This window comes from Falco rusticolus, chromosome 6, assembly GCF_015220075.1.
Source record: "Falco rusticolus isolate bFalRus1 chromosome 6, bFalRus1.pri, whole genome shotgun sequence".
NCBI classification, from domain to species: domain Eukaryota; kingdom Metazoa; phylum Chordata; class Aves; order Falconiformes; family Falconidae; genus Falco; species Falco rusticolus.
The window spans coordinates 53705272-53719960 of record NC_051192.1 but is presented as its reverse complement, the minus strand read 5'-3'; the positions used below and the strand labels follow the sequence as shown (position 1 = coordinate 53719960).

The 14689-nt window shown below is 37.0% G+C and overlaps 1 protein-coding gene across 2 annotated transcripts in view; it reads left to right on the top strand.

Moving 5' to 3' along the window:
- The window catches only part of THBS2 (thrombospondin 2), a 34396-nt gene extending 20545 nt beyond the window's left edge, over positions 1-13851 (top strand). For both annotated transcript variants that reach the window (XM_037392928.1, XM_037392927.1), the window contains exons 15-22: positions 1294-1453; positions 2872-2990; positions 3575-3809; positions 6923-7150; positions 7619-7890; positions 8819-8916; positions 11163-11302; positions 11978-13851. In XM_037392928.1, the coding sequence (XP_037248825.1) occupies positions 1294-1453; positions 2872-2990; positions 3575-3809; positions 6923-7150; positions 7619-7890; positions 8819-8916; positions 11163-11302; positions 11978-11985 (1260 nt within the window). In that variant the 3' untranslated portion in view covers positions 11986-13851. The remainder of the gene's footprint in view (positions 1-1293; positions 1454-2871; positions 2991-3574; positions 3810-6922; positions 7151-7618; positions 7891-8818; positions 8917-11162; positions 11303-11977) is intronic.
- Positions 13852-14689: the final 838 nt, after the last annotated feature.

Here is a 14689-nt window from a genome sequence, read left to right as displayed (position 1 = left end):
GCAAGACTGAAATTCAATTACCTGCAGAATCTAAAAGATCGGTAGTTAGTTCAAACCTGTTCTCTATGTACATTCAGCAAAAGTGGCAAGGGTACCTCTAGAGTGGGCTTCACTCTGCCTTTTCTGAACATGTTTAGGAAGAGTGAATTCATTTTAGGAATTTACTATTCGTCTTTGTTCCCTTCAGAGGTTAAACCAGGGTTAGAACTGTGTGCATGGAGCCTCTATTTGGAATATTTTAAAAAACCCAAGGAATTATTTGAGAAAATAGTACAATTTAGTTCATATATTGGAAGAATTGTAGCTAGAAGTTGTTTTATGAGCTGTATAAAATTGACTTGCCTCTATATCTTGTCCGTGAGTATATAAAATATATTTCTGAGGAGTTTAAAATGTTGTGCTAAAAAAAATATGTCCCAGTAAATGTTTTTTGCTTTAGCAGAGGAAAGTATTTTAAAGATTTTTTCCATATGACCTCCCTTCAGATTCCATGATGCTGAGGTAGTCCTTACTCCCACTGCTTTGGTTTGATTTTGTTCTTTCCTTTCCACACTGAGTACTTCCTTGTGCCTGTGCAAAAGTCCATGTGTAATTTGGGGATGTATGAAACCTAAGAATCCTTGTTCTGGCAGACTTTCAAATTAGGGACTAAACTGAAATGAAATTTTCAAAATTCCACTAAAAGGAATGGTCTCAGAGGAAAAATATTTTGGGTCAATAAGAGTATTTAATTTTAATTTTGCTTTTTGAAACTTTTATATTTTGTTATCACATGCAATGTAACAACCCACAAAAAAGTCTGTTCTTGTTTAGACTGAAAAATCAAAACACGTGGTTTAAAAGTAAGAATGTTGATACTAGTTTGTTCAAAAAAAGTCAGTGTAACAATTCTATTTTTTTTCCAAAAAATATAAAATGCAGCTGAATTTGGCCTGATGTTGCAACACATTCTGATTTTTTTTAAAAAAATACATGTGCCAGTGGTACACTTTTGTTGCAATATCTGAGTACACATCTGATTTAAAATGCCTGTTGCTCTTCTAGTGAGATATGGAACACATTTCACATACCTTGTACAAAAGCACAAAATTAGACAGTGAGCCAGGCTGTCCAGATGCCATCCCATTACTGCCAAGACCTTCAGTGTAGGTAAAGCTTGCTCATTGACAAAATATAAGATTGATATTTTGATTTTTGGTCTCTGTCAAAGGTGAACAGGCAGACTTACCACTTCACAGTATGATCTATTGAGTTGTGATTTATATTCTGAAATCTTCTATTTCTTCCTACTAGGACAATTGCCCTCTTCTGTTCAACCCTCGTCAGTTTGATTATGACAAGGATGAAGTTGGTGACCGCTGTGATAATTGCCCCTACGTACACAACCCTGCCCAGATTGACACAGATAATAATGGGGAGGGTGACTCATGTGCTGTGGATATTGATGGAGATGGTATGCTTTCAGTTTTGAGATTTAACTGCTGTTCCACAAGTACACTTCACTTTATGTCCAGTTAGATGGGTTACCTGCATTTTTGTACATGGAATAAAATTGGGTCTAGCCGCTCAAAAATACAGGAGAAGAAAGAGAAGACTGGAGTTCATCTGCCCTGTGTAGTATAGTTGACCATAAAGTCCCTAAATGACTACAATGGATATTATTGAAGAATAAATCACAGCAAGCCTTTTTATCAGTGTAACCTTTAAAAAATTTCTTTCCTTTGTCTGTGTTCCAAAGTGATCAGGGTCTAAGTTGACTTTTTTTTTTCTTTTTAGGGAGGGAAAAGAACATCAGAACATCTGTGCAGTTAAGACAGTATCTGTAGGAAATTAATTTGCTTTTCTATGAATGCAATGTGAAGCCCACAGTAATCCAAATACACGTTTTCATGTGTCTTAAAATATTATTAAAGATGTTTATTTCATCTACTAGTAAATGCCTGTATGACACAGATTTGATCAGAATTAAGGATGGGGAAAAACACTTAAATGTCTTTTCTGAAAGCATATCCCTGCAGTATTTCAAAACTGTGAGAATCCAGAAGTACTAGAAATTGAAGAAGTCTAGTTTTGGGTAACATTTTAAACTGTTGGATGCTTATCTGACTTGAACTTCTGAACATCCTGAAGTCCTCTCATCCTGCTGATCATCATGTTCTTAGTATTACTCATAGTAGTTCTGCATTTGAAGAAAAATGTAATCGTATGTTATTGGCTGAAAGATTATGCAGATATCTAGGGGCCCTATAGTGTAGGAAAGGGTCCTTGTGTCCTTTCCAGACAGATATGCCAACATTCTTGATTTTGTTTCTTTTCAACATATTATAATTCTGAAGGAGATTGTTGTTTATGTAATAAATTTTCCTGAGGAGAACAGTGTCTTGTGAAAATTTGGCAGGCTGTAAAAAAAATGATGTTCTGGTAAAATTAAATTGTTTATTGCTGAGGCAGCTGAATATTAATACCGTTTTTCCTATAGAAAACTCTTCAGAAATTCCAACATAATATAGCTGTGCATTCTATGCGATTTCTTAGAGTGTGGGGAAAAAATCCAAACAAAATTATCTCAAAACACCCCACCCCTTTATCGGTTACTCTGTGAAAAAGAGCTAAATTCTTAAGGCATAATCAGCCCTTACCATAGCAAAATTCCTTAGGAAAATACATATGGAAGACTTTAAGTGGAATTGATACCATGATTTTTCTTTCTACTATTATTCTTTTCACTATTTCATGTTGTAGCAATCGGAAAGCCTATGAACCCCTTAAAAGCCTTACTGGTGAATCCTACAGTCTATGGCTGGCTGTGCTGGATGCTGTATCATTCTGATTTCTGCAATCTTTTGGTGTGGTTTTTTTTTTCCTTCACAGACATTTTTAATGAAAGAGATAATTGTCCTTACGTCTATAACACAGACCAGAGTGACACAGATGGTGATGGCGTTGGTGATCAGTGTGATAATTGTCCATTGATGCATAATCCAGACCAGGTAAATGTTAGTTTCCTTAATGGCAACATCAGAACAAGGGCAGAGACAAGAACATGGGAATTGCTATCAGTTCCTCTTTACTGTAGAGCTGAAAAGCTAGATGTGTGTTACTCATTTTCACATCTCGGGCATTGGATCTATCAGATGACAGGAAAGTAAAGTGACTTCAAGGCTTTGTTAAACTCTTTTCTTCCCCCGTGGGAAGTGAGTACAGCCTCAGGGCTGCATTGATATGCCTGAGCTTGTGGGCCCATGTGCAGGGAAGCAGCATCAAGTATACAGAAACAATCAGAAAATGTGCTGCCCAGATTGACACTTCCCTGTGATCTCTAGAACGAGAGCAATGAAGGTTGTGGCCAAAGACCTGCCCTGGAAATGTCTTGGGGACCAGATCTTATGCACTGATAGCAGAAAAAATAGCCATACTAGTTTGAAGTTTTGTTCCTGCTTGAAGCATCATTGTCATCATGCTATCACTTGTCTCCAGAGAAGTCCTTGAAGCGCTGAGAAGTAAAGTACCAGGCTATCTGTACTTTTGTGTCTAGTAACAATAATAAATATGCTTTTTAAATTTTTTTGGGTAGACTGATGCAGATAATGACCTTGTTGGTGACCAGTGTGACAACAATGAGGACATAGATGAAGATGGCCACCAGAACAACCAGGATAACTGCCCTTACATCCCTAATGCTAACCAGGCGGACCACGATAAAGATGGTAAAGGAGATGCCTGTGATCCTGATGATGACAATGATGGTGTCCCAGATGACAGGGATAATTGTCGCCTCAGATACAACCCTGAGCAGGAGGACTCTGATGGTAAGAACAATGTCATGTGAATTTAATTTATCTCTTAGTATCCAATTCTGATCTTGGAGTATTAATATCTGATGAAGAGAAAGACCAGATCAAACTGAGCTGGTTTTGACAGTTGAGGCACCATGGACTTCAATGGAACTGAACTAGCTAGTTTGGTCCAGGGTTAGAGCATTAGGAAGCCCCTTTGATAGGGGCTCAAACACACACATACTTATTTGTAGATCAACTTTAACACATTTTAAAAGGAAAAACCAGATTTTTTTTACACTTCTGATTTTCACTTTGAATTTAAACATTAAAAATCTGAATATTTCAGATACCTTGAATTTCATATGTCTTAAAAAAATGAAAAATTGAGCTTTCGAAACAAGTTCTCTTTTGAAAACTAAAATGTAAAAAAAGAGTAGTTTATTGCTCTGCTATTTCTTCAGGTTTTTAAAGTCTAAAATTTTTGTTAATTTTAAACTATTTTTGTAAAAATTATTTCAGACCACTTTTTCTCAAATTTGCTATATAGGTAGCATTAGATACGTCTTGATGTCACAGTTTTAAAAATGGATACATAATTGCTCTTTTCTCCAGTTCTGTGGTAAAATGTTGCTTGTCATTCTCAAACAGTCCTTCTCTATGCTTGTAAGTATTTCAATAATGAATTAGTGATAGTTTCACAACTGCAACTGCACTTTAAAAGACATTTACAACCCTTTGAAAACCACCATAATATCTCTATAAGTAATGGCTCTTGCAGTAAATTCAGAACAGAAGTTGTTCACCTGTGTTATGCAACTTGCTGGAGTCATTCCATAGTTAGGCTGGTGAAATTCAAAGCAGAATTTTGCACCTGAACAATGTATTTTTATGTAAATTTAGAAACATAAAGTCTTGAGCCCTGACTGATTTCCTGGTAAGACAGCGGCTGACACTAGGAAGTTTCTGGTTGCTAGTCAATAGTAGTTCTTAAATTTCTTAACTCTTCCGTCCAATTATATATTTGGAGTATCTTTGTACTTGCCAGTCTCTGGAATAGCCCCTTAATTTCAGAATTATTCCAGAATAAGGCAAACTGGGATAGTTTGTTATAGTCGTTTGTCACCTGGATCTTTCAGGGGACACTCAATTTATGTACAGAGTAAGGATTCACAAAAGCATAAATTTAAACAGTTTAACCAGCTCATCACTGTCATTAGTGACAGGTCCAACAGAAATCTTGGAAAAGCCATAAATAAAGCCAAAAGATGCTCCCATGCTCTTGAAGATGAGAGCTATAGCATATAAGGATGAGGCCCTGGAGAGAGCTGTTGGATGTGGCTGGGTAAACAAACGCTTTGTAACTTTCCTTGACAGGGAATCAATGTTGTCAGCACCAGCTCAGTACCAAATGAACTGCCAGCAGGACTTTCAGTGAATAATTAGATTCTCCTGTGACTCAAGAATTAGCTCTTTGATATTGGCAAAGGGAATAAAATTGGAAATTCATTCTCTTTTCTCCAATAAATACTAAGACAAACAGGTGCAGGAACACACAGCTGGTCAGGATTTGGATTTTTCTGTGGCTGATTGCCAGGGTCGAAAATAGGACTATTTTACCACATATCTGAACTGCAGAAGGTCTTTCAGATATTAGATGCTTCAGCTTTCTCTAACTTTTTTTTTTTTTTTGGCTGCTGCCTAAAGCTTATTCTGCTTTTTCTCTGAAAGCTTCATACTTGGATAATGCTACACTGGTTACGCATAGTAATGTAGCTTTCCATTTGCCTGTGAAGCATCTAGTAGTAGGTCAGTATTGAATGAGGTGGATCAATGCTATTTCCCATGGTGTTAATTCCCATGTTGTTAGAGCAGTCACAAACACTTGGGGGAGGGGGGGGGGGAAAGCAGATGCTCATACATAAAAAAAAAAAAAAAGCAGATGCTCATACATAAGGATAGAAACAAATAAGTTGGCAGTTCTGATTTTACATTGGTTCCCACTGTAACATCCAGTAGTTTCTGTTGTAAAAGTTGGAGCCATTTGCAAATATGTTTCTATACTTGTCTAGCCACGTTTTTCTGCTTTATTTTCAAGTGTTTGTGCTGCTGTGTGCCACTGAATAACAGTGGCATTGGCAATGAGATATCTTTTCTAGATGCCTCCTTTCACCACCAGCTATTCAAGACAAGTCACATCTCCTGGTTTCCACCAATATTATGGGTAACAAAAAAGGAAATAATTTTTGACTTTTTAAAAAGTATTGGGTATAGTAAAAGTGTTGAGCAGAAGCACAACTGTAGCTGACATGTATGGATATATTTTTAGGTTCTCTAAAAAACTTTTTGCAATCATATAACAGGACCTAATATTTCCATTCCTCCAAGACTAGTCCTGTTGGATACAGTGCTGCTTTCTTTTTTCATATGTTTTTCTGAAGCTTTACATTTTATATAAGACAAATTGTTCTACCCACAAGTGAAAGTCTGACTATGTATATTTATATATGTGTATATATACGAGTGACATATATGTATATTTTACTGCAATACTGTCCCTACATTCTTTTGATGCAGAGGTGAGACACTGCAATCTGAAACACCTTAGATGCATTGCTGCTGAAGTAGTCTTGAGACAGAGATAAGTCTGGAAAAAGGGTTTAATATCTTCAATAGTATAGAAGCATTTAGTAATGTGCAGGAAGATTAAGGTTTTAATGCTATTGTTGGAACTCATTTGCACTGCACATATTAAAATGTGGTGTTGCATCCACATCTGGGACAAATCAAACTGAAGATGTAATACAAGCATTAGTGAATTACATTGACATAGCGGACTTCCAACTTTTCCCACCCTGATTCCACAGCAACGTATAGACCGGGTCCAGATTGATTACTGTCATAAACAACTGATAGGACGGTTTTATTAACAACAGTTTTGGCCTTGATCTAAGTTCTTCCAGTCATTACCAGCAACATTTCAAATGCAATTTCAGACAATGAAGCTTTCTTTGGAGTCGTTTGGAGTGTTCTTTTAAGAATAACGTACTCATATGTATCATGAATTTCTTCCATCAGTGGGAGAGCCATTAGGAAGGCTGGATAAATTGCTAATGATTGCATTTGTTTATTCACATTGCTTATAGGTGATGGCAGAGGTGATATTTGCAAAGATGACTTTGACAATGACAATGTCCCGGATATTTATGATGTATGCCCTGAAAACAATGCCATCAGTGAAACTGATTTCAGAAAGTTCCAGATGGTCCCACTGGACCCCAAAGGAACAGCTCAGATTGATCCCAACTGGGTTATTCGCCACCAAGGCAAGGAGCTCGTGCAGACTGCCAACTCTGATCCTGGAATAGCTGTAGGTGAGTATTAGATGACAGCTATCATCTTTGGAAAAGTAACCAGTGGTCTGGTGATAAGGAAGGGAAAAAAACCCCAAACAACTAGATAAACGCCTTTTTGGTATTGCAAGCTTTGGACTGACACATGGGGACAGTATATATGCCTAAATTAAAAACAGCTCAATGCTGTTTGCTTTTGACCATTCATCTCATCACCAACTGTAACACCCATAAAATACCCACTTGAAGAATTTGGTGTAAGTATAGTGCCTGCTGTCTTCAACGCCCCCTGTAAACAACTTATTTCTCTCCACAAGGCTCCATGTGATAGGTAGGCTAGTGTAATTACCTCCTGTCCTACAGGTAAGAAAACTGAAAAATACAGTTTATGACTCCTGGCAAAACTCAGGATAGAGCTGGGACTCGTAGGTGTGGGTGGCCAGACCCAGCATTGTAACTCAGTGGTTTATTTCTTTCATCCTCTCCCAGGCTACGATGAGTTCAGCTCCGTTGACTTTAGTGGGACGTTCTATGTTAACACAGACCGCGATGATGACTATGCTGGCTTTGTGTTTGGCTACCAGTCCAGCAGTCGATTTTATGTTCTGATGTGGAAGCAGGTCACTCAGACCTACTGGGAGGACAAGCCCACCAGGGCTTATGGCTATTCTGGTGTGTCACTCAAAGTAGTGAATTCAACAACTGGTACTGGTGAACACTTGAGGAATGCTCTCTGGCATACAGGAAACACCCCTGGGCAGGTGAGCTATTTAAAACTTCTGGCCAATGATGCATGACTAATATTTTAAAAAGGGAGGTGTTTCAAAAAGAATTTCCTTTCACAGCTCAATTTTTTTGCAGACGTTTACCAGCTTTTCTTCTATATTACTAGTGTCCATAATAATATTTGCATTTGTGTTTCAAAGAAAACATTACATGTAAAAAAAACTATGAATGGAAAAAGTTACATGTATAAAAGGGAAGATGTGGTGTGGTCCAAATAAAAAGGAGTGAGAGGTCTCAGTTATCCACAAATCCTTTGTGACCTCTGTATTGGCACTTGCTGCTTTGGCATTCCAGCTTGTTTGAATTATACGTGGTTTAGAATTCAGTAACCAGTAACAGCCAAAGAGAAAAGAAATGAAAACAGAAAAACTGCTGCTGTTCCAAGTAGGGCCCAGCTGTGGAAGAAACTTGTACCTTTTGGAAATTGTTAGTGGGGCATGCATGTGGATTGGAATTTAGCTCTTTGCAGGAAAAGGACTTTGAGCACAAGAGATTAAGGAGCAGGCCACAGACAGTAACATCTGTGCAAGCTGCAGTCCTGCTCCTTTGGTGGAGTTACTTGTACAGATAGGAACAGTAACACCAATTCTGGCAGGGTGGGTGTGTGTGTGCAAACAGAGGCAGGACCTCCTAAGGGAAGTCAGGCTCAGTGCTGTAATGGTCTTCAGTGACTCCAGCTATGAAACTGCGTGTGAGTAACTGATCAATAATTTGAGACAGAAATTTTCATTACTGTCACCCTGTAAAATAGGTCTGCTGATCATACCATCAAACATTAAACACTGTTTTCAGTTTCATGCTCTGCAGCAAGTAAGCTTTAGCTGCATGTACAGTTACTACAATGGACAAAAAGTTACTGGAGCACAGTCTGTTCCTAATAAGGCATTTGTATTCCTACTATAGGTGCGTACTTTGTGGCATGATCCCAAGAACATTGGCTGGAAAGATTATACTGCTTACCGGTGGCATTTGATTCATAGGCCTAAAACAGGATTAATAAAGTAAGAAATGTTTCTGCACCTCTGTATTTTCTAGTAGCAAAACTTCTGTCTCTGTTGATTTAAGAGCTATGTTCTCAGTTTCTTTGTTAGTCCTAATAATGATAATACGTGTGACAGTTTGTTCCAATGTTTTGGGGACATTCTGTTATCTTTAGAATAAGTTGTTTTCCTTGTCAGATGTATTTAATTTAAACTGGATAGTTCAATATTTACATCAGCTAAATTTTCTTAAATTAAAAAAAAGAAATAATCTTTCTCAATAGCCCTTCACGCTAAAGGGACCAAAAATTCCTGAGCATAGCTCAAAGCAAGATTAGAATGTGAGATTCCTCCCCAGCTGCTAGAATTTGAATGAATGAAATTAATTAGAAACATCAGAATTGCCACAGGGAAGTAAGCCAATGGCCTGTCTACTTCAGCATCCTGTGTATGCCATAGTGGCTTATAGGAGAAGTAGCCATGAGCACATCTGTAATGCACACAAGAAGGAACTATGGCATATGACTTTCCTTACAGCCCAGCTGTTTATCTGATGTTCCAAAGAATGAGCATTAACTGTCCATGTCAATTTTATCTTCTACTGACTACTGTAACTGTAAAAGATGTTTTTCATGGGGCAGAGTCTGACCTTACCTCTTAAGGCCCTATTTGTGCTTATGAGTAGGGGGGATTCATTTGGCTGTGAAAGACAAGGGGTAGACACATTTGGATAGACTGAGTTACTAAATTATCCATTTCTTGGAAAGAAAAGTTTCTTTGTGCATCAAAGTATTTCAGTGCAAAGCATTGACTGATACACGTTATAAGGAAACTTGAGTTTTTCATTCATGTTGCTGTTACCTGTATTGCAGAATCTACTTAGTTTCAGACAAAGCATGTTTCAACTGATATCCCATTGATCCACGGCATGAAATTCCTTATTAATTAGGGTGGGTTTATAGCAAATAAATACATGAAATCAATTATTTCACTAACAGAGTCATGAAACCTTTTTATTTGTACAGAAATAACAATTTAGTATTAACGTGACTAGAGCTGCATAATTTTTTTTGGTGGGATGAATAATTTATCAAACACTTCCCATATGTTTTGTTTCTTGAAATTTTGAGAATTATGTTAAATGGGGTTACATGAACATGAAAACTTGTCATTATTTTTGCTGTTCTTTTTACCATCCATTAAGTACTATTTTCAGGGAGCAGTTTCATACTTGTCTTTTGGCACCTTTCAGAAAATAAACCACTTCAAGGTCAAGCAAGTACTGGAGATGCATTTCTGCTGAAGTAGAAATTGGTCCCTAACCCTTGAGTTGTAGGAAGTTCACATCCTCATGTGAAGCCATCCTGCTTTGCATAACTAATGTATTGTCAATTGAAGCAAGACCATAATCCCTTCCTCCAGAGAATTCTCTGATTAACAGACTAGAATAGTTTCTCATTTGGTCCAAAAGCTATTTTAAGAGACTGAAATCCTAAGAACCTTGACTATCTCAAGGTCTCCCATGAGAAGTGGAGAATCCAAGTTCAAGGAACTGCAGTCTATCTGATAGAGAAGAAAAATTAAGAGGTGCCTGTAGAGGTCTTTTGGCTCCAGGGTTGATGCCTGAAACACTACCAAAAAATCCCAACAAAACCAATCAAAGAAAAAAAAGTATCCCAAGTTCTTCTCCTTTTCCAATTTATTATTAGTCTAGCTGTTTGTGTCCAAATCCTTCCAGCTTTCATTAAGCTCTTAAAATGCCTGAAATTGAGATTCAGCTTGTCTCAAATTAATGTTTTGTTTGACTCTGAAGGGATGGTTCTTACAATTTTTTATGTTGGCCTTTGCACCTCAAGATAGATAAATCAGCTGTTCACACAGCTGTAGCGATGACTTTGCTAAGTGATGTGGTGAGGTATTGTGCTAACCTCTGAGTTCACAGGGACAGGGGCTTATCAATGAATGCTAGTACATGACATAGTTCATTCCAGGAGACATGACTGTTCTAAATAAAGAATTGGGAAATCTTTTGCAGATGGTGTGCATAAAATTACTTATGGAACAGCTCCACTGCTTCTGATTAATGTGTTATGGCTACCAGCCAGGTGGGCGTGAGATAGAGATAAGTGATCCTTACAGTGAAGCTGGGTTTTCTGGTGCCTTGTTAAAATTAATTCTGTTTCAGTTCTTGGGAACCGTTACCAACTCATAGCACTGAACACTGTGTTATCCTCCTTGTCTAATTTAAATTATGTTCTTCTTTACAGAGTTTTAGTGTATGAAGGGAAACAAGTCATGGTGGATTCTGGACCAATCTACGATACAACCTTTGCTGGTGGACGATTAGGTCTTTTTGTCTTTTCTCAAGAGATGGTCTATTTCTCTGACCTCAAATATGAATGCAGAGGTTAGTTGCAGAAAATGTCTGGAAAGTGCTAAACCCTTTGCACGAAATATGGAAAAGAAAGTAATCCTCTAGTTACTAAAAGCAATCTGTGATATCATAGCATGGTGTAGACCTTGATTTGTTGAAATACCATGAATGCCCTTTGCCCCTATAGTAATCTCAATTTGAATAATAAACCCCAGATGTTTAATACTACCCACATGGAAAAAATGAGATAGAAATCTGAGTGACATACACGCTTGGAATTCTCTCTGTATATCCACTTTCCTTTGTAAGCTATTTCAGTGTGTCCTGCGGGCAGAGAGCTGCTTCCGGATCACTCCTCTTTCAAGAGACATGAAGGAGAAAGCAGATATTTTTAATAAGCATGTCTGTCTTTAGCGCCTTGTCCAAAATGTTTTGAAATACAGAAAATGCTTTCCCAGATTTTATTATATATGACTTTTTATATACGCTTAGATATATAGGTGCACATACATGTATGTGTGGGTCTCTGCCTATATAGGCAGATACCTATTTTTATGTAAATGTCCTCACATTTGTAGGAAAATGCAGAACAGGAAACATTGTGCTGCATCCCTATGCTGTACCATGATGGAGCTCTGTTCTTGTGTGATTGGCTTCCTAACCAAATAAACCAATCACAGTTAATATCTTTTTTCTGATTTCTTTCAGATGCTTGAGCAATGGTTGCTGCATTACCAGCAAAGTACTGTAAATGCTATGCAACCTAGACACCTCAGTACATCCTGGTACTCCCAGTTTCTATTTTTGTGTACCTCTTGTCTTCTGTCCTCGCGCTCCAGTCACCAGGTACCTCCCTGCTGCCAGGAGTGCCTCAGCCATCCCTCCACCCAAGTGCCTTCTCACAGCCAGGACTAAGGAAACCTGAACGTGAGCGTCCGACCCACCACTGAAGCAAAAGCAGATTGATACATTAGAACACTTTTGTAGAGTGAAAACGTAGCAAAACATGTTTGTTTGTTTATTTGACTTTTTTTAAGAATGACGTTTACATATAAAAATGTAATTACTTAATGTATTTATATATATATGGAGAAAAAGAGGGGGGTGATGATTATCAGTCAGTGTCTTTAAGTGAGGAAACATGTGTTTGAATAACTTTTTAGGTGTATGGTTGACACTTCCTTGCTCTGGTCCGGACTGGACTTTAGTAACAAAAAGCCTTCGGGTCTAGTTTTAGGAAAGTAATGGAGTACCACACCAACAGTGTCTATAACAACAATGCAAATGCCTTTGGATAATAAAGTAAAGATCAATTATGAACATTTATTGATCTACAAAGATGTTCTTTGGCTGATGAGGATGCTCTTAATAACACCCCTTAAAATTACAGTTGGTAGAAATGTCAAACTTGCAACATAAAGCGTTGTCTAGTAGAGGCTTAATTCAGGCCAGACAGAACTGAACCAGAAACTTCCATGTGAGAGGGAAGAGTGATTAATTTAAACATCCAAAGCTATCACTATTGTCAAAAAGTTATTTCCAGTTCTGTTTCCATCATATTTTGCGTTCCCTTGTAATAAAGAATACACCATGACCATGTGGAGCACAAGAACCTGAACCACTTTCCCACCTCTGCTGCAAAAAGCACTTTGACATCTTGAATCCTGATGTGGGTTTTTGAAAAGGTGGCAAGGCCACTATTACTTAATTTGGTAACATATGAATTTAAGGTTCCATTTATAAATATTTTGTTAGTATTTATTATGATTATCACACCAAGCTACCTTCTCTGATAATTTATTTTAAAGCATGTCGTATAATGCATCAGTAATACATTCAAAAATAGTGATATTTTAAAGCTATTTTTAAAAGCATATTGCAGTATGTAGATATTGTCAAAGCATGTTATACACGTAAGTATAGTTTCATGGGTTATATTCATGTATGCTTTAAAGTTAAATGAATAATAATAAGGAATTTATAAATGGAACCTTAATATATATCCAGTTACCATAATTTTAATATTTTGTAGTTACCTATGTCTGCTGTGTATAGAACTTCTTAAATAATGCTGAAGGGATACCAGTGTTTATTCTAAACAGATACAACAGTTACTCAGATATACAGTAGTATAAACATGTTTAACATTTTTTGTTTTGTTTTAAGTTGTATGAGCTTTGTTCACAAAAAGAACACATGCTAATGTAATTTTATTCATAGATGGGTTAACTAATGGAATAATACCGTACCTCTGCCGCTTTATAGGGCACAGTGAGCTAAATATTGAATCAACTTTCTCTCCCTTGAAATAGATTTTATTGCTATACTCATTAGAAAGGAATCCACAGTTGCGGGCTTTATTGCACATTTTATAGTGTTCATATTATCAAATCTTTTTTTTGTTTTTATTTCAATTTTGGTTTGTTGCTGGTTTTTGTTTGATTGTTGGGTTTTTTTTCTTTTCTTTTCAATCCTGTTTATGAGGTTTCTAAATGTTTCAGTTTCCTACTTTTGGTGTTTCAAGTTGTATCCCCAAGTCCCAAGCAGAAGGGAGGGTGACTTCATTAAATGTAATGATTGTATTGGCTGTGTAGGGTTTTTTGTTTTGTCAGAAAGAGACATCAGTTCGGGGATGTAGATGTTAATATTTGGACTGTATCATAATTTTCCTATTCTATGTAAATTATTTATGATGTTTTTTAAATTTCTTTTTCTTTTTTTTTTTCCTTGCAAGTGTGTGTGAGAGAGTAAGATCAATGAAATTTAATTTTGTTTTGCCAAAGATTGTAAATAATTATTTATTTGTTTACATGGACGGAACTTTATCATTTAACGTCCTGATTCATTTAGTCAGATCCTCATTTTTATATATATATATATATATATATATATAAAGAAATCAATGATAGGAAATAAACTGTAAAAAGGTTTTATAAACAAAATTCTCTTTACCTTTTTTATAGTTTAAATGTTCCTTTAAAGAAAATACTCCATTCCCCAAAGCCCTCAGTTAAATGAGCCTCTTGCCTCTTGAACTTAGAAACCAGTTCAAGCAAACTAGCAAATCTGTTGCTTGGTTACAAATCACTGACTATCTTCTAAGGTTGTACACGGCAGGTTTCCTAGTCTTACTGACAAGACATCATTCCCCATGAAGACTTTATGGGGCAAACTATCCCAAGTTTTATTTATGGCATTGCAGCCGAGAAATTTTGGTCCCACTTCTCTGTGTTGTGTCTTGGCCAATGTGTTTGAACAAACATACAACCCTGTTCTGTGTCTGCTGCTGCTGAGAGTCCCACCTGAGTCCCTGGGATTTGTTGGTGTGAGTGAGGATTGCCTTCCTGCTGGAGAATTTCAGGAACCGGTGAATCATCAGTAACCAAACAATAAAATGCAAGGAAAACTTCTTAGAATGAG